The 15,859-nt window shown below is 48.2% G+C and overlaps 3 protein-coding genes across 8 annotated transcripts in view; 1 reads left to right on the forward strand and 2 right to left on the reverse strand.

Annotated features, from left to right (window-relative positions):
- The window catches only part of LOC136433089 (SPARC-related modular calcium-binding protein 1-like), a 35,598-nt gene extending 32,930 nt beyond the window's left edge, over positions 1–2,668 (reverse strand). Inside the window, exon 1 of one of the 6 annotated variants that reach the window (XM_066424897.1) lies at positions 1,891–2,668. In XM_066424897.1, the coding sequence (XP_066280994.1) occupies positions 1,891–2,004 (114 nt within the window). In that variant the 5' untranslated portion in view covers positions 2,005–2,668. The remainder of the gene's footprint in view (positions 1–1,890) is intronic. The other 5 variants (XM_066424902.1, XM_066424899.1, XM_066424901.1 and 2 more) reach the window with 5 other exon arrangements.
- Positions 2,669–5,974: 3,306 nt separating this feature from the next.
- On the reverse strand, positions 5,975–15,110 carry LOC136431964 (myosin-14-like). Its single transcript, XM_066422974.1, has 3 exons — positions 13,668–15,110; positions 8,872–8,994; positions 5,975–7,558 (listed from the first exon to the last, which is right to left on the reverse strand). The coding sequence occupies exons 1-3, from the start codon at positions 15,108–15,110 to the stop codon at positions 6,071–6,073; spliced, it is 3,054 nt and encodes a 1,017-aa protein (XP_066279071.1). The 3' UTR covers positions 5,975–6,070.
- On the forward strand, positions 8,753–11,802 carry LOC136433088 (trichohyalin-like). The gene has a single exon (XM_066424896.1). It carries the CDS (start codon positions 8,861–8,863, stop codon positions 10,970–10,972), a length of 2,112 nt encoding a protein of 703 aa, XP_066280993.1. The 5' UTR covers positions 8,753–8,860; the 3' UTR covers positions 10,973–11,802.
- Positions 15,111–15,859: the final 749 nt, after the last annotated feature.

The following is a 15,859-nucleotide window of genomic DNA, read 5'->3' on the forward strand; positions in this document are numbered from 1 at the left end:
TTTAAGGATTTTTGAGCACGCAACGACTTCGACCTCAAACAGCGCCCTAATTTCGTCGAGGAGCTCGCCAAGACCGGGGTGCGCACGCGATGTGATCCTTATCTGAGGATCCAGCGCCGCCGGATGGTCCCGACCGGGATCCCCTTCTCATCACATGTGCGCAGACGACATCGCACACTTTCAATTGTCCTAATGTAAGGACAATATCTCACAATTATACACTAGCAACTTCAACTGTTCTACACAAGTAATGGTTGTTAAATCGGACGAGGCCTATTCAACGTGGAGGGTGGTTCAATCGATTTTTTAGGAAGGGGAAGAATGAGTCTCTCTGGAAATCTTCATTAACTAGTCGATGGAGGAGTAAGCCTCTTTGCGACAAACATGCATATGCGAAAGAAGTTGTTGTTTGCTACCTGGCTGCAGTTCAAAACGTACACAGGACAAAATTGACCGAGGGAGAAACATGTCCATCCACTGCTGTTTGCGCACGAACTTCATCCACCTGAAGTCTGGTAGAAACTAGGACAGAGAACATGGCCCCACACGTCCCTGTTTATTTGTTTACTCGAACTTTATCTCCGTTGGTGTAGAGATGGACAACCGGGGGAAAATTCCGCAGACAGATTAACCTGTTTTGTCCACAAAGACAGCTGTCATTGACAGTAGCTAGTACAAACAAAGTTGTCCAGTGGGTCGGGATCGTAGCAACCGTGAAGCTAGCAATGTGTGTCTGGACAATGAGCGTACCTTAAATAGCACATGTCTATGTAACCGTTAAAGTTTTGACATCTTTGTTTTCATTTTCCTCAAATTCTGTCATGTTCGTTGTCCTGCTAACTGACATGCGTCCTCTATTCAACTGGATGGCTACAGACTGAGTTTGAGTGATGTTACGCGATTTGCAAATACAGTATCTTCAACAATTTGCCACAAACATCAACCCTGGAGTAACCACGCCTCTGTAACTGTGTAAAAGTTTAGTTCACCTCCACCTCTATTTTACTTCAAAGAGTTAGTTCGCCTTTACCAATAACACACCTCAACATACAGCAAAACCACATGGACAGCTCATTGCAATAACGCAATTATCGGACTAAAGGGCGAGCTTTATCTCACTGTTGTTGATTTACACATACCACGGGGAGATAAAGAATATATACGTCATTCTATAAATAAAACGTTCAAGCAAATCATGCCTACTCAACATATACACAATTAGACCGGGAGTACAGCGGACTGGGAAAGACACGTCAATCACAAAGCTTATCAACGATACGCTTTACAAATGTACAGCGTCCCACCCAGTCATTTCACCTCTTCTGAATGTTTCACTGCTATGTCAAATGTTGCTGTTTTATATTTTATATCTTGAGTTTGTGTACCAAGATTTTGGGCCGAGATGACGTCACTGGACTTAATAATCCAGTCACTAGCCACTCTTTTTTAAAAAAGGTCCCCATGACCTGTCACGTCTCATGGTCTGTTGAAGTCACGTGGTGGGCAAATAAGGCTTTTCCAACAGTTAAGTTCACGGCGAGCGTGTGTGCGTATGGAGACTACTTTGACATTGGAATGTTCGGCTCGATAGCAAGGCATTCTCTTGTGTGGTTAGGCCGGTTTATCAATTGGAGATGACTGTGCGTTCTTGACGGGAGGTGAAACAAGGACATTCCTATATTTTCGGGCCAGCGGGGGGAAACCGCACGGACGGAACCATTGTGGCGGGCCCTGCCACCTGTTGGAGTGCTCTTCACCTCACGACAAACCGACAGAGTGAGCAGTATAGGGTAACACAAGGCAGTTTTGTATATTGTACTTGAACATGGAAAGCGCAGCAAAGAGAACAAATAAAGCTAGTAGAATAAAGGTTTGAAGCTCGGTGCCTACCCTGTCTGGCTGCACGGTGTCCTCCCCTGCCGTGTCGCCCGCCGCGGCACCAGTGTTGGTGGTCGCCACAGCCCATATCAACACCAAGGGCACCAGGGCAAATCTCAAGTTCATCGCTGCGATATTACTGTTGATTCCCGTAATCCAACAAAAGGCATCCAAACAACACAGTCCCTGCTTCCGGAGTGTGTCCGAAAATCTGCTCACCAAACCTCGGCAAGCTCATTCGTGCCTGGGAGGAAAAGGCGGCGGTTAACTCAGTTGACCTGTGTTTCCGGTAGAGGCAAACGGTGAACTGTAATAGCTCTGCAGACAGCTTCGCGACGAGCTGTCTCCGAGCGGACAACTTGGCGTCCGTTCCAGGACCGCCCAACTCCCGTCTGCTGCTGCGGTATAGAACCAACTTACGCAACCTGTACACTTTTAGCTGACATATGCTCAAAAGCTCCGTTTGCTCAACATGTGGCGGAGCGCTCTCCTGTTTCCACTTGTCCGCCGGCAGGTGTGCCGCACGCACAACATCCAGCTCTGTACATAACCGGCAGGTATAGGTGGTGTACTGTGTCCCGGCACTTGGCTCAGCTATTCTCGTCAGCTGGTGTCAGTCCTCTCCCCTCGTCGGGCCTTGGCGGTGAGGTTTACATAGGTGTGTGCACAATGTCGTGCTGCTCATATCAGACAGCGGGTGCGATATCGCCCCCGCGCTGACGGCTCGTCATGTGGCGACGCGTGAATGACATGTCTATAGGCTTGTTGAGTAAACAGGTTGGAACAGATGGGTAAACATATCAACCGAGGCCAGCTTGTCCCACCAGAAACGTGAGGACAGACAAAGCCGTCGATGAGATGACAAGGTTTCTCCCAGAACACAAAGGTCACTGGTTCTAATCCCACCCGGAATGTGATAGCGCCCGTCGACCTTTACTGCTGTCTGAACGCGAGGTCCTGCGCCTGATATTTGCACTTGGAACTTTTGAAGCTTTTAAACACGCACACAGAGTTAGTATTCTGTAGAGATAAGAAAGAGTGATATGTCCCACCAACACACGCGCTAAATGCCAAGGGTGTAAGCATGCGGTTAATACTTACTGTGCCGATGCCTGTGTAAGACCTTCAAACCTCAGTGTTATGGATGCTACCGGCGGCGCAACAACCCACAGCGAAATGGCGACCCCGTTAATATACTAGTACTAGTACTTGAATTCCTACATGTCGACACCTTGAGGGAAAAGTACTAAGATACTATGGGCAATCTAGATGTTCTGAATCAATGTTCTGCAGCGACAATGTCATCCCCAATGTGACACGTATCCACATGCCTTATCAGTTCTGTCGCAAGGTGGCGTACCTACCTTCTGGTAGGCCTGACTTTAATAGCTACGCTTCTCGCGGTCGGTACTGTCGGGTTTCACGAGATACTGAACCCGGTGTAAGGAGACCAGGAAGAACCGTAGAAGCGTTGGATGGAATAGTTGATGAATCTTTTCTAGATTAACGACTTGAGCATTCTTCTTCTTCTTTTCATAGCAAAAGGCCCAACCCACACATTCAATACAAATATACACGTTCATAACACCCGACATTGAAGAGCAGTATGCTGTAATCTATGTAAAAGCTGTATAAAAGCAAGGTTGAAACTCCGTACGGTGATTGACTGTAGAATAACCAGCACAGGGCCGTACCCGTTTAGCGGGAGTAGAAAAGTCCCGCCATGGTCATTTACACTACACCTGTCCATGAGGTATCATTATTCTTATTATGATTATTTGATTTAAAGAAGGAAAACAGATGAAAAGGAAACATTCACGTATTTTTTTAGAGTATGAATTTATTCATCACAATCAGATATAAAATATGTTAACAGGCGTCATTCAATGTCTTTGTGTAACGTTTTTATTGCGTTGTCCCCTACAGCAGCAAATATTTCTCACCACACGTCATATCATACATATACTTTTACATATATTTCCAAATAAATATAATATCTATAAAATAGCTGTAGTTCTAAAAGCTAACTGATATATTCTACTGTACAAGCGTTCGGGGCGGTTGTCGCAGTTTCTGCCGATCCACCATGGCACGACACTTGATTCCCATGTCATTAACCATCAAGGCTGGTCATTCTTCATGGCTCATGATCGATGTACGTGCATTCACCTAATTACTGTAGGTGGGCCACTCATAAAATATTCAGTGCAGTGAGCCTGTTGAATATCAGACCACAATAGAGGAGTTGACAAACAGTCGAGCAAGTCCAGGATATTTTGAGTTACGTACAATCAACACACTTAAAACTAGAAAGCTAAGTCTGACTCTTTAAAAGTTCATGTCGTGAGCTGTCCTCTCAAGCTGTGAGAAATATAGTACTGTTGAGTAGATAAAGGCACTAGCTAGGAGAGCAAGGATTGACGTCTTCACTCAGTGCTTGCCTGTGAGAACTGATATAGATGGACAGATGTCCATCCCCTTTATTACCAAGTAATCAGTAACAGATGTCTGGTGTCTCTTGACCACCAGGGATAGACTGCTCGTCTTCCTGTTGTAATTACAGTAACATCTTGCACAGTAAATGTCTCTACTACAATACTCCCCCGTACACTTAGAAGTGGTCCCCACTTCTTTAAAATTACTCGTAATCGGCAGAAGGCACGATCTAAGTATGACAGTTTAAAACGGAGAGGTCAGAATACAATAATATAAACAGAGATGGTAAGATAAACATTGCAAGGCCATAAACGGGCACGGGTGTGACAAGCAATTGACTTCTTCCGGATGATTACAAAAGTAACAAAGCCTAACAGACGGACTGCTGCTGCGATGATAGAGACAGAGGCGTCTGGGTACTTACTTCAAAGCACGAACATAAAACAACAAACATAAACAAGCAAAAACAGGCTTCGCTACTGACATAGCAGTCAAGTACGAGCAAGTTCTACGTTACCGCAGCATGGTCAACGCAGCACCGACATTACCCAGCTTCAGGGTGGTCGGCAAATATCGACTCACAATCATGTCACATCTAGCATAGACCGTCCCGTAGGCAAATCAGTTCTATCTAGGGAAGGCATCATGCAGTCTCAATACAAAACAATACAATGTAGCGTCCACCAGGTGGATTCGTTTCCCGTAGGCTTACGAATAGTCCACCTGGCGGGTCCGTCACCCGTAGGCTCACGAACATACAAGAATACAAGACATCGTGCAATAATGGTACCTAGCTACAAGCAAACCACAAAAGTTCGAGATGTTGCACAAAGTTCGGGCAGGATACGCGGAGAAGTACTTTTTCACAGTTCGGCTCGTTTTCACGGTAGAGGGTCACGCTGGTTATCACGGATGGGCAGCGACGGGTTCCGTCGTAGGCAGGCTGGTCGTAGGGGTAGGCGGGCTGGGTCGCGATCAAGTCGGCATGGTGGGTCAGGAAGACGGCAGCGTGGTCGGCAGGACAGCGCTCACGGGGTCTTGCGCACGTGGTCGGGGGCGGGTGGCATCAGGACATCGGCGGCGTGCTCTGGCCTCAGCGACGGCGAGCAGGGAGTCCGGACACCTGGGCACATGGCAGACGTGGTCGGCTGGCAGGCTGGCTTGGTTAGAGGGCAGCATGGAGACACGTCGGGCGAGCTGGGTCGGCGTGATACGGCGGCAGGCTGGCTAAACGGACGGCGTGGTAGCGTACGCGTGGTGAGTCGGGGCTGCTGGCTGTCGACGTGGCACGATGGCAGGTAGAGCATCGTAGCACGGACGGAGATTGCTTGGGTAGCCGCTGGTCTCGCTGCCGGGCGACTCGGGCGGCATGGTAGCTGGCCAAGGCTTGCGTCGAGGCGGGTTCGGCCGTTCGAAAACGGCAACCACCGCTATGCCACCAGTGTTGAGTAGATAAAGGCACTAGCTAGGAGAGCAAGGATTGACGTCTTCACTCAGTGCTTGCCTGTGAGAACTGATATAGATGGACAGATGTCCATCCCCTTTATTACCAAGTAATCAGTAACAGATGTCTGGTGTCTCTTGACCACCAGGGATAGACTGCTCGTCTTCCTGTTGTAATTACAGTAACATCTTGCACAGTAAATGTCTCTACTACAGTACTGTTTATGCAGTTTTGTCTCTATAAAAGCATCGAAAATTGATGATTGCAACACAACGATATAACCAACAAGCTCGCAAGTTAGCCTGATGAAGGTTAAATGTGTCCATTCTCTTGCTTTCCGTTCACTGCCACGGCTTCACTGTTCCCGTCCACCAGGACATAATAGTCGTCCCCCTGCTGGTCCAGCACCAGGATCTGCCCGCCCTGCTGTATCTTCGGCTGCGCGCTGCCTGACTCCGCGCTGATGGCGATGTTGAACTTCCCGGTCAGGAGAGGGTCGGTCAGCTCAACCTGGCGCCCGGCGACTCCCTTCTTCGACTTCAGCAGGCTCGGCAGTTTCGTTCCCTGGTTTGAGGGGCGCTTCTGCGGCTTGTTCGGTGGCGTCGGGCGTCGCGAGCTGGCCGTGGACGGCATGTGGTCGTACGGGCGTCGCGATCCGGCCGTGGACGGCATGTGGTCGTACGGGCTGTCCACATCGTAGTCGTTCAGATCGATGACTTTTGACTGGGACTGTTTGCGGCGCAGTGGGACGATGAGGTTCCTTCTGTCGCCGTGGATGAAGTACGGGAGAAGGCTGCAGGACTCCATCACTGTGATGTCGCCCTTGTGCTCAGTCTTACTGGTACAAGACACGCAGGATCGGAGGTCTGTTTGGGCGGCCACTGACGGCCGGTCCAGCTTTTCCTGCTCCGTTCTCTCAATATGCTCTTCTAGAGTCTTACAAGATGTCTGGGCGTCGTCTCTTTCGAGAACGGCGTCATCTCTTTCTTTCACGACTTCTTCATTCTGCGCCTCCACCTCTTGTCTGGTCTGTAGTTCCTGGGCCGCCCTCTTCTCCGCATCCTCTGCCCGCCGAGCAGTCTCGATCACCTCTGCCTTAGCAGCGCTAATTTCTTCCACCTGGCGACGGTTAGACTTCCGCAACTCCTCCCTCTCTTCTTCCACTTGTTTCTTTTCCTCTTCCAGCGACTTTTGCTTCTCTTCTGCTTCTTTCAGCAACTGTTGCAACTCCATTTTCTCATCCTCGACGTGTTTCTTTTCCTCTTCCAGCGATTTTTGTTGCTCTTGTGCTTCTTGCAGAGCCTTTTCGAGGTCCTCAACTCGCAACTCCATCTCGCCCTCCCGTGCCCGCTGTTCTTCCACCACAGCGAACAGCTCATGGTTATCTTCCGTCAGTTGGCGTATGGTTTCATCGGTTTTCACCGACAGCACCGCCTTCTGAAAGTTCAGCTCTTCTTGTATCTGCCTGCCACCTTCTCGCAAAATGTCGCACTCGGCTCTCTTCTTGGTCAGTTCACTCTGGAGATCGTGGATCTGAAGCTTCTCGCGTACCCGTTCTTTCGCCTCCTGGCTGGGTTTCTTGGGTGGGATGTCGACAGTGGCTCCGTTCATCGTGTTCAACGACAGGGTGCTGTCATATTTTGCGTTCTGTGCTTTTTTCGGCGCCTCGGATTTCGTCGGTAACTCACCGACAGAATCTGTCTCAGGTTGGTCACCAACAGGCTTTTTTACCTGCCTGGCCTTGCTGCCGGGTTTGCCTCGTTTGGTAACAGCGGACTTACTCATGACTGCTGCCGATGCCTACGTTCAGCCTCAATAGTGTGGTGATACGGACGGATGGTTTTATAACCTGGTTTGTTGTCCCTTTGTGAGGACATCACCATGGAGGTGTCGTTCCTAAGTAACTAGGTGATTGCCAAATTGGTCGAAGCGTTTGTGTTTTTGTTGTGTTATTCGTACAAAGCTGGTGGCAACTATGAGGAAAATCATACTGTTCAAGTCTCTCATCTGTTAGAGGGTAGTTTCTAGATATATAAGCAACATTAAGTTGTAACAATTCTGAGGTATATGTACTATGCTGGCCATTATATGATGTCGATGTAATTGCAGGTAGCAACACCTTATACCACGTGACCGGATTCCGGCAGTGGTGTAATCCCTCGGGTGCTCATCTGTGTCTGAAAGGTGGTAGTGAACGGAAAGGGGAGGAACAGTGTGTGTGTGTGTGTGTGTGTGTGTGTGTGTGTGTGTGTGTGTGTGTGTGTGTGTGTGTGTGTGTGTGTGTGTGTGTGTGTGTGTGTGTGTGTGCGTGTGTGCGTGTGTGTGTGTGTGTGTGTATATGTGTGTGTGTGTGTGTATGTGTGCGCGTGCGTGCGTGCGTGCGTGCGTGCGTGCGTGCGTGCGTGCGTGCGTATATGTGCAAAGATGTCGAGACAACTTTTGATGGTTACCATTCTTACGCTTAGACACCCGCACACACTAACTCATAACGATCTTTCCCCGAGAAAACCACTTAGCAGTCATGCACACTAATGATATCAGCCAGACCCAAGGGACCACATTGTTCCCAACACTTGGTGTACAAGGCACATACTACCTGTATCTCTTTCAAAATATAATGGGGGCCACCATAAAAAAGTTCATGAAAGTGAAAGTTTTATTGCAAGTTCATGCCCATGGGCTATTTGCAAGTATAGTGTAGAAATATAGGGGAAAAACATACATGTGACAGTATACTGTGACTGACATTATTGTAATGGCAAAATACCTAATACTAGTGTTGACTATATGTATGATACAACCTGGGTTTGGCTTCTTTAGGGGGGGGGGGGCAGTTGATTTTTATACTTGGATACCGCCCCTCCTAACTGACGAGGGAAACTATAAACATCATTTTCCTTAGCACCTGTAGCTATAGCACACCTGCAACAAAACAACATAACGACCTTGGTTGGATGGGTCATCAACCGGTTTCTCAGTAACGTCGCCTCCATGGTGACAACCTCGCCGAGGGACAACAAACAAGGATACATATAAATATTGCTCTGTCAGGTGTCATCGCACTATTGAGACTGAGCGTCGGCAGCAGAAGCAGTCAAGAGTATGTCCTCTACCGCAAACACCGACAGCCAGGCTGGGCCGGGCGGGAAGCCGGCTGTTATCGACCTCCCAGAGACACCCTTAGCCCCCAGATCACCGAGGATGGCACGGAACGCGAAACACGGCAGCACGCAGTCCTTGAGCACGGCAAACGGGGGCATTGTTGAAACATTTCCCAAGAAACCCAGCCAAGAAGCAAAGGACCGAGTTCAAACTAAGATTCAAATGTACGAACTCCGGAAGGAGCTGAACCAAAAGACGACGGAGTGCGACATTTTGCGAGAAGGCGGGAGACAGATACGCGAAGAGTTGAACTTCCAGAAGGCAGAAGCCGATGAGATCATCCGTCGGCTCGAGGAAGAGAAGACAGAGCTGGCCACTGCCCTGGAAGAGCTGAGGATACGGGAACGCGATCTGGAGACCAGAGCGGAGGACCTCGAAAGGGACCTTAGTGATGCATCAGGGGAGCTGAAAGAAGCGCAGGAGATGCGAAAAACACTGGAAGAGGAAAACGGACACATTAAGGAGGAAAGGGAGGAGGTGCAAAAGTCACTAGAAGAATCACAAGATAACCGTAAGACGCTGGAGGAGGAAAAGAAACTCGGTGAGGAAGAGAGAGAAGAATTGCGAAAGTCACTCAAAGAAGAAGAAGACAAGAGGAAAACGCTAGAGCAGGAAAAGAAAGACGTAGAGGAAGAGAAAGAGGAGTTGCAAAAATCGCTGAAAGAAGCGCAAGAGAAGCAAGAAGCCTTGGAGGAGGAGAAGAAACACACCGAGGAAGAGAGAGTGGCGTTACAGAAGACAGTAAAAGAAGGGGAAGAGAAGCAGAAAACGCTAGAAGAGGAAAAGAAACTTATCGAGGAAGAGAGAGGGGGGTTGAAAACTTCGCTGAAAGAAGCGCAAGATAAGGGAAAAGTGCTGGAAGAGGAAAAGAACCACATCATGGAAGAGAGAGTGGAGTTACAAAGGTCTGTACAAGAAGGGCAAGAGAAGCAAAAAACCTTGGAAGAGGAAAAGAAACGCATCGAAGAAGAGAGAAATGGGTTGCAGAAATCACTGAAAGAAGCGCAAGAAAAGGAAGAAACGCTGGAAGAGGAAAAGAAGCGCATCGAGGAAGAGAGAACGGAGTTACAAAAGTCACTGAAAGAAGCACACGAGAAGCAAGGAATACTGGAGGAGGAAAAGATACACGTTGAAGAAGAGAAAGAAGAGTTACAAAGGTCGCTGAAAGAAACACAAACACAGCTGGAAGAGGAAAAGAAACACGCCGAGGAAGAGAGAGCGGAGTTACAAAAGTCTGTGAAGGAAGGGCAAGAGAAGCAAAAAACAGTAGAGGAGAAAAAGAAACGAGTCGAGGAGGAGGGAGATGAGCTTCGAGAATCTAACCGACGTCTGGAGGAGGAAATCAGCGCTGCTAAGGCAGAGGTGATCGAGACTGCTCGGCGGGCAGAGGATGCGGAGAAGCAGGCGGCCCAGGAACTACAGACCAGACAAGAGGTGGAGGCGCAGAATGAAGAAGTCGTGAATGAAAGAGATGCCACCGTGCTTGAAAGAGACGACGCCCAGGCGTCTTGCAAGACCCTAGAAGAATATATTGAGAGGATGGAGTGGGAGAGGCGGAACCGACCGTCAGAGGCCACCCAAACAGACCTCCAGTCCTGCGTGTCCTGTACCAGTAAGAGAGAGTACAAGGGCGACATCACAGTGATGGAGTCCTGCAGCCTTCTCCCGTACTTCATCCACGGCGACAGAAGGAACCTCATCGTCCCACTTCACCACAAACAGTCCAAAACAATCGACCTGAACGACTACAAGGTGGAGTCCGATATGCGCCGCCCGACGCCACCAAACAAGCTGAAGCGCAGGAGCTCCTCCAACCAAAGCGTGAAACTGCCGAGCCTGCTGAAGTCGAAGAAGGGAGTGCCCGGGCGCCAGGTGGAGATGTCCGACCCTCTCCTGACCGGGAAGTTCGTTAACTCCATCAACAAGGAGGCCAGCGCGCAGCCGCAGCTGCTGGACGGGCAGACCGTGCTGGTGGACCTGTCCGGCAGCGGCTACTACGTCATGGTGGACGACAATCGCGAGGCGGTGGGGGTGAGAGAGAAAGAGGACTGACGTATCTAGACTTCAGCATGCTGACTTGATTTGTTAAACCATAGTTTACGTTTGGCAGATCTCGCAAATTTGAACGCATTTTGAATTACAGATGATTCTATGGAAAGCATTATCGGAGAAGGAAAGGGTGAGCACGTATAATAAATATAACCAAGCATGATCTTCTCTGTTCGCCCTTATGAATGTCCATATATATAGTCATGCCTGTTATTGTTAAGATGTCAACATGTTCATGTTACCATGCTACAGGTTAGAGTAGATCGGGTTATCTCACATGTTTTTTCACCAGAATTTGTACATAAATTGACTTTTTCAGCCGACAAAAAGCCATCTAAATATAACCGTGTTCACCAGCTAGAGCTGCAATGGCTCATGTGTAAAGGGAAAAAATACAGTTGCTCTCTCCACTGTGTGAAAGTAGAATTTTAGAAATGATTAGGCTGTAGGTATAGTGCAGCAGAGAGAGAGAGCCATTGTACACTGATCCGTGTAAACATCAGAAAACCATTGTACAGTTCACTGCGCTACTAGAAAACCATTGTACAGTTCACTGCATATATTAGATAGAAACTACTAGTATTGTGCACCAAAGAAAAACACCGTCGTGCAATGTATTGTGTAGAAAAAAACGGGGCATTGTGTATAAGGTCGAAAACCATTGTCCGTCACTCCGTCTAAATATAATCTTTGGTGGAAGTAGAATAGGCTTGCCATAATTTCTAGATATATTGTGGGATATAACCACAGGAGTACAATGCCATAGTGCCATATGGAATCGGTGTATGTCCAACGCATGTACGTTAACTGTTCTGAATAAACTCTGAATCCGATTGATTGTGGTGTGTTAGGAGAATCATTGATGACGTCAGTGGCTAGCCTGATAACCATTCCATCTGGAGCTGCCCAGTACCTCTACGGTCCGGGTCTGTTAGCGCACGCCGGAGAATTTCTACGGTGTTGGTTTCAACTAATCAGAAAGACCTGCTGAAAAGATAAGCTGTTAGAAAACGTCTGTCGCCGAACAAGACGGCATTCGGCGAGAATGGTTACCAGGCTAATCACCTGAGTCTTTCGTGTTCTGTGGAGCGTGTACATGTTAGACACAGATCAGCAACTTCATTGTAGATAATGTTGTGTTTTTCCCCCTCATGATCACAGAACTGCCGCTGTCTTGAAATGTACGGTACGATGACAATATTGGTAGAAGGACTACAGAGTACACGGAGGACGAAATTGCTTTGATGAGCAAATATAATACAAATGTATAGATATTGCCTTCTCGTGACAGTCTTGTTCTTTGCACATGCATATTCTCATTTCTTTTCCTTTGTCTATTGCTTTCTTTTCTTTTCTTCCACCGAGGGTGTGTCCCTTGACTTCAATTGTGTTGCTGTGTCGACCTTTTTTATTGCTGAACGACATAACGTTACCCCACGGACGTTGTCCTTACGAGTGCAGGTGTTCAGGCGTGCTCACCGAGCACACACCAGCTCTTGCGGTTCGCAGATCACGAGGATGAGTAATACACACGCATGCTGCTGACTGAACACAAAAGCTAAAAGTAATTGGAAACGCAGGATGCCCTCCCCCCATATTTCAGTAGGGTTGATATTGTTGAATGATTTGTTAAGCCGATAGGCCCTCTTATGAACCCCGTGAGGAAGGACAACGAAACGGTCACCATAGCAACGATATAGAGTTCAAAGGACATAACGTTATCATTTGATAATAAAGAATGAATTCTGGAAACACAGTACCTTCAGAAAACCTGCTCACAAACAAAACACATGAACAGAGCGAAAACTACGGAGGTTATTTAACCTCCTGGCGAAAACCTCATGTCCTTGGCGGAAGTGATTGCGGAAGGACAATGATATACAAAAATGTCGCTCTACGATCTATTCAGAACAGTTGGTGAAAATACTACATACATTCATTTCAAACACGGCATTTTGACTTAGTCCTTTTTTGTTTTTATTTGAACTGACAATCTGTGTTGATTCCAGGGCAGTTACGGATGAAAAAACTATTCTATTTCCACCAATACTGAATCTTAAGGAAGTGCTGTACAATGGTTATCTTGATTTTACACGGTTTCCTTCCTTTAATACAAAACAGTTTACATCGGTTTTCAACCTTTTACACAATATAAGTATTGCACGGTAGTTCTCCGTCTTTTACACACTGTGCTGATGTCTACCACTGACCTTGACGTTGACATTTAAGGACTTTCCTGGCATTAATTATACGGTACAAACTGCAACTGTCTTCATCCCTTCACCCCGAACAGTGTGCGATGTTTCCCTCTCACATAGTGTAGATAACAACGCTTGTGTAACTTGCACAATATTCACGAGTCATTCTAAAATGGGGTTTTTAATGCTAAATAGTGTATTTCTGTACATATTGGTAGAAAGTTTGTAGGAAAACTGAAACACTCAGCATGCCAGCTGCAACATTTCTCATCATTTGAACATGCGTGACCAGCGTCACTCAAATGTAATTATCGTATTAAAGAAAGCGGACATAAGTGGTTTCATTACACTTTCTCATTCAATTCTACAGTATTCAATAAGATGGCTTTTGTCACGGTATAAAGAAAGTAGGTTATCTACATCTATCAAAAGGTCCAAAGTCTATGTCAGCATGCTGGAGGTCAACTTCGTCTGGTTTTGTTGTCCGTTCACTGTCCCTACTCCCCGTCCTCGCTGTTCCCGTCCACCAGGACATAGTAGCCGTCCCCCTGCTGGTCCAGCACCAGGATCTGCCCGCCCTGCTGCAGCAGCGGCTGCTGGGAGCTGGGGTCCGCGCTGATGGCGTTCGCGAACTTCCCGGTCAGGAAAGGGTCGGACGTCGCCACCTCGCGCCCGGCGACTCCCTTCTTCGACTTCAGCAGGCTCGGCAGTTTCGTGCCGCTTTGGTTGGAGGAGCTCCTGCGCTTCAGCTTACTCGGCGGCGCCGGGCGCTGGCCATTGGACGACATGTCACGGTGTTCGTTAACGTTCGGGTTCGGGTTGTCCGCCTTGTAGTCGTTCAGATCGATGACGTTGGCTTGGGACTGGATCTGGGTCTGGGACTGTTTGCGGCGCAGTGGGACGATGAGGTTCCTTCTGTCGCCGTGGATGAAGTACGGGAGAAGGCTGCAGGACTCCATCACTGTGATATCGCCCTTGTACTCAGTCTTGCTGAGGCAGGACACGCAGGACCGGAGGTCGGTCTGGGTGGCCTCTGACGGCCGGTCCCGCTTTTCCTGCTCCCTTTTCTCTATATGGTCTTCTAGGGTCTTACATGAAGTCTGGGCTTCGTCTCTCTCGAACATTGCCGCATCTCTTTCATTCACGACCTCTTCATTCTGCGCCTCCACCTCTTGTCTGGTCTGTAGCTCCTGGGCCGCCTTCTTTTCCGCATCCTCTGCCCGCTGAGCAATCTTGACAATTTCTGCCTTAGCAGCGCTGATTTCTTCCACCTGGCGACGGTTAGATTTTCGCAGCTCCTCCCTCTCTTCCTCAATTTGTTTCTTTTCCTCTTCAAGTGTTTTTTGTTTCTCTTGTGCCACTTTCAGCTCTTCCGATTTATCGCGGAGGGCCTTCTCGAGGCCCTGAACTTGCCTCTCCATCTCGCCCTCCCGCTTTTTCTGTTCTTCCACGACAGCGGACAGCTCGCTGGTTTCTTGTTCCAGACGGCGGATGGTATCATTGGTCTGCTGAGACAGGACTTCCTTCTGATAGTTCAGCTCTTCTTGTATCTGTCTGCCGCCTTCTCGCAAAATGTCGCACTCGGCTCTCTTCTTGGTCAGCTCACTCTGGAGCTCGTGGATCTGAAGCTTCTCGCGTACCCGTTCCTTCGCCTCCTGGCTGGGTTTCTTGGGAGAGATGTCGACAGTGGCTCCGTTCACCGTGTCCAATGCCATGGTGCTGTCATATTTCGCGTTCTGTCCCCTTTTCGGTGATCTAGTGGCGGATTCCGTCTCAGACGGGTCGACAGCAGGCTTCCTTCCCTGTCTGGCTTTACCGCCAGTCTTGGTCTGTCTGGACGTACTCATGACTGTGACTACTGCCGGTGTACAGGTTCTCAATGGCGCAGAGACACTGACGGATGGCTTTGTAACCTGGTTTGTTGTCCCCGAGTTGGTCACCATGGATGCGGCGTTTCTAAGCAACCGTGTGATTGTCAAATTGGCCTAGGTGATTATGTTGCCGTATCATGTATGCATAGTTACACGTGCTACCTTTGATGGCAACTATACTAGTCTAGCAATCGTTCTTGTGTTTTTTTTACAGAAAATGAAACATTTAAGAAATATAATAAATAAATAATTACTCAAACAATGTTAGTCACTGACGAAAGACAGTGGATGCTGTCTGAAACGTCTGACTGTTTCAAAATTTTATCCAGTTGCTTGAGCAAAGCAGTTAACGTTACCGGAGACAACCGCGTCCCATGGGAATGGTGGAGTGTTGGAAGGGTTTTGGTCCCTCGGGGTTCGGGTGGTGCACATGAGCGACAAGGTGGTTTAATACAGACCGACAGGGGTGGGTCGTTGTGTGCGGTGATGTAAAAAAGAAAGTCTGCATTGTTTCAAGATCAGCTGTTTCCTAATTCTACTGATTCTGATCTTGATACCATGAGTGATTTTTCACGCCACCCTCCAGGCACCAGAAGGACTGGTGGCCTTCTTGCTGTACTGTGTATGTAGCATGTTAGGGTAGTGCCCTTAGTAGACTTTCTACCAGAGTTAATACCAGGGACACGTAATCCCGTCGACGAAAAGTGCTCTCTCTCCAGACGGAGGAAAACGCTCATCACATATAAACTCCAGGCAGATGTAGCGAGACAAAACCGGGAGCTTGACAAACGTTACGACTTTGCATTTCTACATCTGCTTCC

The sequence above is a fragment of the Branchiostoma lanceolatum genome, chromosome 4 (genome assembly GCF_035083965.1).
Source record: "Branchiostoma lanceolatum isolate klBraLanc5 chromosome 4, klBraLanc5.hap2, whole genome shotgun sequence".
NCBI lineage: Eukaryota > Metazoa > Chordata > Leptocardii > Amphioxiformes > Branchiostomatidae > Branchiostoma > Branchiostoma lanceolatum.

Coding starts and splice junctions, on each gene's coding strand:
- LOC136433088 (XM_066424896.1), top strand. CDS start 8,861: ATGTCCTCTACCGCAAACACCGACAGCCAGGCTGGGCCGGGCGGGAAG.
- LOC136431964 (XM_066422974.1), bottom strand. CDS start 15,110: ATGGTGACCAACTCGGGGACAACAAACCAGGTTACAAAGCCATCCGTC. Junction 8,995..13,667: donor GGAACAGCGAGGACGGGGAG/TAGGGACAGTGA, acceptor GCCGTGCTCAAG/GACTGCGTGCTGCCGTGTTT. Junction 7,559..8,871: donor CCTGGCTGTCGGTGTTTGCG/GTAGAGGACATA, acceptor GGCTGAACGTAG/GCATCGGCAGCAGTCATGAG.